This window comes from Eimeria acervulina, genomic scaffold, assembly GCF_000499425.1.
Source record: "Eimeria acervulina Houghton genomic scaffold, Eah_scaff1530, whole genome shotgun sequence".
NCBI classification, from domain to species: domain Eukaryota; phylum Apicomplexa; class Conoidasida; order Eucoccidiorida; family Eimeriidae; genus Eimeria; species Eimeria acervulina.
The window spans coordinates 1,407-6,420 of record NW_013549125.1 but is presented as its reverse complement, the minus strand read 5'-3'; the positions used below and the strand labels follow the sequence as shown (position 1 = coordinate 6,420).

Genomic DNA, 5,014 nt, shown 5'->3' with positions numbered 1-5,014 from the left:
AAACATGTAGCTGTGACGAGAGACGGAAGCTGGATCATAGGTAAACCCTAAACCCTAAACCCTAGCGCAGCTCAAGCAACCTCACAATCATCTGGGACTCCGTGTAAACCCTAAACTCTAAACCCTAAACCCTAAACCCTGAACTCGCTTGTCTTATACGAGGGCTTCAGGTTGTTTCGCTACATGTTAAATCATGCGCTGTGCTTGCTTCTGCTGCTGCTGCTGCTGCTGCTGCTGCTGCTGCATTTGCTGCTGCTGCTGCTCCTGCTGTCGTTCGATGTGCTACTTCGTTTGTTGCTGCTGCTGCATTTGTTGCTGCTGCTGCATTTGTTGTTGCTGTTGCTGCTGCTGCTGCTTGTGTTATTTTTACGGTGCTTCTTCTGCTGCTGATTCTCTGCATGTGCTGCTGCTGCTGCTGCTGCTGCATTTGCTTCTGCTGCTGCATATGTTGCTGCTGCTGCTGCTGCTGCGTTTGTTGCTGCTGCAGCAACTTGCTCTCGATATTTGCTGCTGTATCCAGTGCGTTTAGAGGGCAGCAGCAAAACAGGGTTTACATCCCCGTTAGGCGGCTTAAAACCTAAACCCTTGCTGCTGCAGCTACAGATAAAAGATATAACTTTGTTTGATTTACAGTGCTGCGATTTTAAAGCTGCTGTCTTTGATAAAGATGAAAAACATATCGTCACCAGCACCAACAACCTCGTCATCATCTGGGACTTCGTGTAAACCCTAAACCCTAAACCCTAAACCCTAAAACCCTAACTAAACCCTAAACGCTAAAACCCTAAAGCCTAAACCCTAAAGCCTAAACCCTAAAGCCTAAACCCTAACTAAACCATAAACCAGCACTAACAACCTCGTCATCATCTGGGACTTCGTGTAAACCCTAAACCCTAAACCCTAACTAAACCCTAGAGCAGCACAAGCAATATCGTTATTATCTGAGACTTTATGTAAACCCTAAACCCTAAACCCTGAAGCAGCACAAACAGCCTTGTCTCGTGTAAACCCTAAACCCTAACCCTTTCGAATTAGGGTTTGAATCTCAAGAGAGGGATAAATCACAAATCCTGATGGTAAGGGTTTAGGGTTTAGGGTTTAGGGTTTAGGGTTTAGGGTTTATGTTTAGGGCGGTTAAGAACGGCAAGACAGACGCCTATCAGATTAGGCGTATAAGTGATTATATTAAAGACATTGCTTTCTTGCATATGAAAGATAAAGAAGCAGTACTCATGGTGAGGGTTTAGGGTTTAGGGTTTAAGTCCTAGGGTTTAGGGTTTGGGGTGTATGTGCTGATTGGGAGGGGTTTAGGGTTTAGGGTTTGGGGTGTGTATCCTGATGGTGAGGGTTTAGGGTTTATGGTTTGGGGTGTATGTGCTCATGATGAGGGTTTAGGGTTTAGGGTTTAGGGTGTGGGGTGTATATGCAGGTTACTCCTTCTTCAGTTACAACGCGAGGAGTTCGCCGGGCCTATCAAGACTGTGAATCACCAGAAGAAGCATAAAGCAGCAGCAGCAGCTGCTGCTGCTGCTGCTGCTACTGCAGCAAGCAGCAGCTGCTGCTGCTGCTACTGGTGCAGCAGCTGCAGCGGCAGCTACTGTTGCAGCGGCAGCAGTAGCAGCAGCAGCAGCTGCTGCAGGTGCTACTGTAGCTGTTTTTGTTGCAGGAACTGCTGCTACAGCTGCAGCAGCACCAGCAGCTACAGCTGCAGCAGCACCAGCAGCTACAGCTGCAGCAGCAGCAGCAGCTGCTGCTGCTGCAGTGTTGGTCAGTTGGCTTCAGCTGCATCATTCGCTCTTTCTCTCTTTCTTGTAGGGTTTAGGGTTTAGGGTTTAGGGTTTAGGGTTATGTTCCGCCCCAACTTCGAGCCCCGTAAATTTTTTGTGAATACTTTGCCTCCCTCTAGTTGCTGCTGCTGCAGCAGCAGCAGCAGCTGCTGCTGCTGCTGCTGCTGCTGCTGTTGCTGGTACTGCTGTTGCTGGTACTGCTGTTGCTGCTACTGCTGGTGCTGCTGCTTTCATTTGGGGTGTATGCACACCCCTTGTATTTATCTCTTCTATATCTGCCTGTCTCTTCAGCCTCCTCCTAAACCCTAAACCCTAAAAGAGTCTAAACCCTAAACCCTAGAAGAACCTAAACCCTAAACCCTAAACCCTTCAGGAGAAGCAGCAGATTAGTGAAATTAGCTCGGGTGTATCTTCAATTCAGAAAAAACAAAATTAGGGTTTAGGGTTTAGGGTTTTACATGGCTGCAGCGGTTGCGAGACAAACGGCTCCTGCTAGCAGGACAGCAAACGACTGCAGCACTTTCGGATCAAGCAGCAGCAGCAGCTGCTGCAGCAGCTGCTGCTGCTCCTCCTGCTGCTGCTGCTGCTGCTGATGCGGCTGTATAACCGAGTGGAGTAGGGGGTAAACCCTGAGAGGCGCTGACTGCCACAGCAGCAGCGGCTCCTGCTGCAGCTGCTGCTGCTGCTGCTGCAGCATGAGTTGCTGCAGCAACAGCTCTTGCTGCTGCTGCTTTTGCTTTTGCTGCTGCTGCATGCCTCCTATCCTTTTTGCTGCCTCTCCCTCACCACCACCACCAGCAGCAGCAACATCAGCATCAGCATCAGCAGCAGCAGCAGCAGCAGCAGGGACTGTCTGAGCTGAGGGATAAGAGAAGCTAAAGTGCTGCGGCGTGTCTCTGCTAGAAAAGAAGAATGAAAGAGGTTTACTTGTTAATGAAGACCCTTTAATATTATTTGCTGCTTCTTCTACACCCATTGAAGACATTAAAAATGAGTAATCAAAGCTATCAAACAAATCTATAAACGCTGGCAGCAGACGCCCCACACCTAACCTGCTGCTGCTGCTGCTGCTGCTGCTGCTGCGGTTGCTGCGGCGGCGGTGGCGGCGAGGACGCCTCCTGCTGCTGCTGCTGCTGTTGCTGCTGCTGGTGATAGCAGTATGTAATTCATTTCGCTCTGTTTCCTGCTGCTGCTGCAGCATCTGCATAGGTTGCTGCTGCTGCTCTTGCTCAGCAGCAGCAGCAGCAGCAGCAACAGCAGCAAGATCGGAGTTAGCTGCTTGATTAAAGAAGTTAATTACTGAGTAACTCCAACGGTCTATTAATGCAACACCTAAAAAAGAATCGGTAAGAAATGAGTAACTGCTTTGGCCTTTTAATGAAGAAGATATCCTTAAAACTTGCGGTGTATGCACAGCTTGAAGAAGAGTAGCAGCCTGACATGTTTCTGCTATTAGAAGCATATTATAAAAGCGTTTAAGCTGCTGCATTTGCTGCACTGCAGCAGCAAGCTGCTGCTGCAGCAGCAAATCCCAGTCTTTAAACTTTAAGAACTCATCGCCGCCGTGTCCCGCAACAAATACAACGACGTTACTTGCTGCATTTGTTTTTAAGCGTTTATTTTCGGGTGTATAGGCAGCATGTATACCGAGTAAAACTTTTATTAAACTCAATGCTGAGACCTCTTCACCTATATAATCTATGCTTACACCTGACCAGCCTAAGCTTCCGATGCTGCATCCTGATAATAATTCGCCTTCATCTTCTGTCTTCTGCTGCTGCTGCATTTGCTGCTGCTGCTGCTGCTGCTTCATTTGCTGCTGGAGTTTAAATGCACATATATCATGACCACCGAAGAGATTTTGTTCTTTATTGAGGTGCCTATACACCCCAGCAGGAAGAGGGTTTTTAGAGCTGCAGGGGCCGTCATCTGCAGCAATCATCAAAATAATATTATCATCAGATAAACCCTGCTGTTTTAAGGTCGTATAAAAAGAAAGTGCATTTGAGGTGTGCCGATAGTTTAACCAGTGTGACGATGAAGAAACAACAACAGCAAAACGGTTCTTTGCTGCTGTTCCTTTAAAAAAATCTTCTAGCAGCAGCTCATGCTGCTGCTGCTGCTGCTGCTGCTGCTGCTGTTGTTGCTGTTGTTGATGCTGGTGCTGCTGCTGTTGGTGTTGTTCTTGCTGCTCTTGTTCTGGCTGTGTACGTTCATCTTGAAGATACTGCTGCTGCTTATCAACGTGGTGCTGCTGCTGTTGCTGCTGCTGCTGCTGCTGCTGCTGCTGCTGCTGCGGGTGCGGGGCCCATGCTGCAGCAACTTCAGCAGCACATGGGCGATATAGAGCTGACAGCAGCAGCAGCAGCAGCAGCAGCAGATGCTGCTGCTGCTTGTGCTGCTGCTGCTGCTGCCGCATGGCTGGCTGCAGCTCGCTGCTTTATTATATTTGAACTGTATGTACACCTGAAGAGTTAAACCCCTATAATCTGTGTAGAGGCAAAGCGAAAAGAAATAAAATAATAAATTAATTTAATAAACAAAAGACAGAAAAAGACAAAAGAGATGCCCGACAGTATCCAGCGTTTCGGCTGCGCCTGCTGCTGCTGCTGCTCTTGCTGCTGCTGCTGCTCTTGCTGCTGCTGCTGCTGCTGCAGGTGTATATCAACAGCAGCAGCAACAGCAAGAGCAGCAGTATTAACAAGAAAGAAAGGAGATTGTATGAATAATAAGCAGCAAATATATTAAATTAAAAAACAATAAAATAAATAATTTAAGTAAATAAATAAGTAAATAGATAGTAGCAGCAACAGCACATGCATGCATAATGTTTGCTGTTTATCTTTGTGTACATATATATTAATATTATTAATTAACTTCTTTTAAATATAAAACGCATTTAATTTAATTGTTATTTTATTTAATTGCTTAGTTATAAACATCAACAGCTGCCGATACACCTAAAAACTTCTCTGGTGTATACGCAGCTCCGAGAAGATGAAAATGCATGCATAGCTTCATCAAACTTCTTTTTTTAATATTTTTTAGATCATTAACCCAATTCTATATTCATCAGCTAGCTGCAGCTAGCTACAGCTACTAGCAGCTATGGGCAGCTAGCTCCTAGTAGCTATAGCCAGCTGCAGCCAGCTTCTAGTAGGTGTAGCTAGCTGCTAGTACGTGCAGCTAGCTGCTAGTAGCTGTAGCCAGCTGCGGCTAGCTGCTAG

General features: G+C 46.8%; 2 protein-coding genes across 2 annotated transcripts; one reads left to right on the top strand and one right to left on the bottom strand.

Moving 5' to 3' along the window:
- Positions 1-633: 633 nt before the first annotated feature.
- Positions 634-1,504, top strand: EAH_00060730 (hypothetical protein, conserved; the record flags this gene model as incomplete). Its single annotated transcript, XM_013393428.1, has 3 exons — positions 634-722; positions 1,130-1,235; positions 1,430-1,504. Coding segments are annotated over 3 exons (270 nt in total), but the record flags the coding sequence as incomplete, so codon positions are not given.
- A 737-nt stretch (positions 1,505-2,241) lies between these two features.
- Positions 2,242-4,206, bottom strand: EAH_00060720 (GPI-anchor transamidase, putative; the record flags this gene model as incomplete). The annotated part of the gene is made up of 1 exon (XM_013393427.1): positions 2,242-4,206. One exon carries the CDS (start codon positions 4,204-4,206, stop codon positions 2,242-2,244), a length of 1,965 nt encoding a protein of 654 aa, XP_013248881.1.
- Between the last annotated feature and the right edge of the window lie 808 nt (positions 4,207-5,014).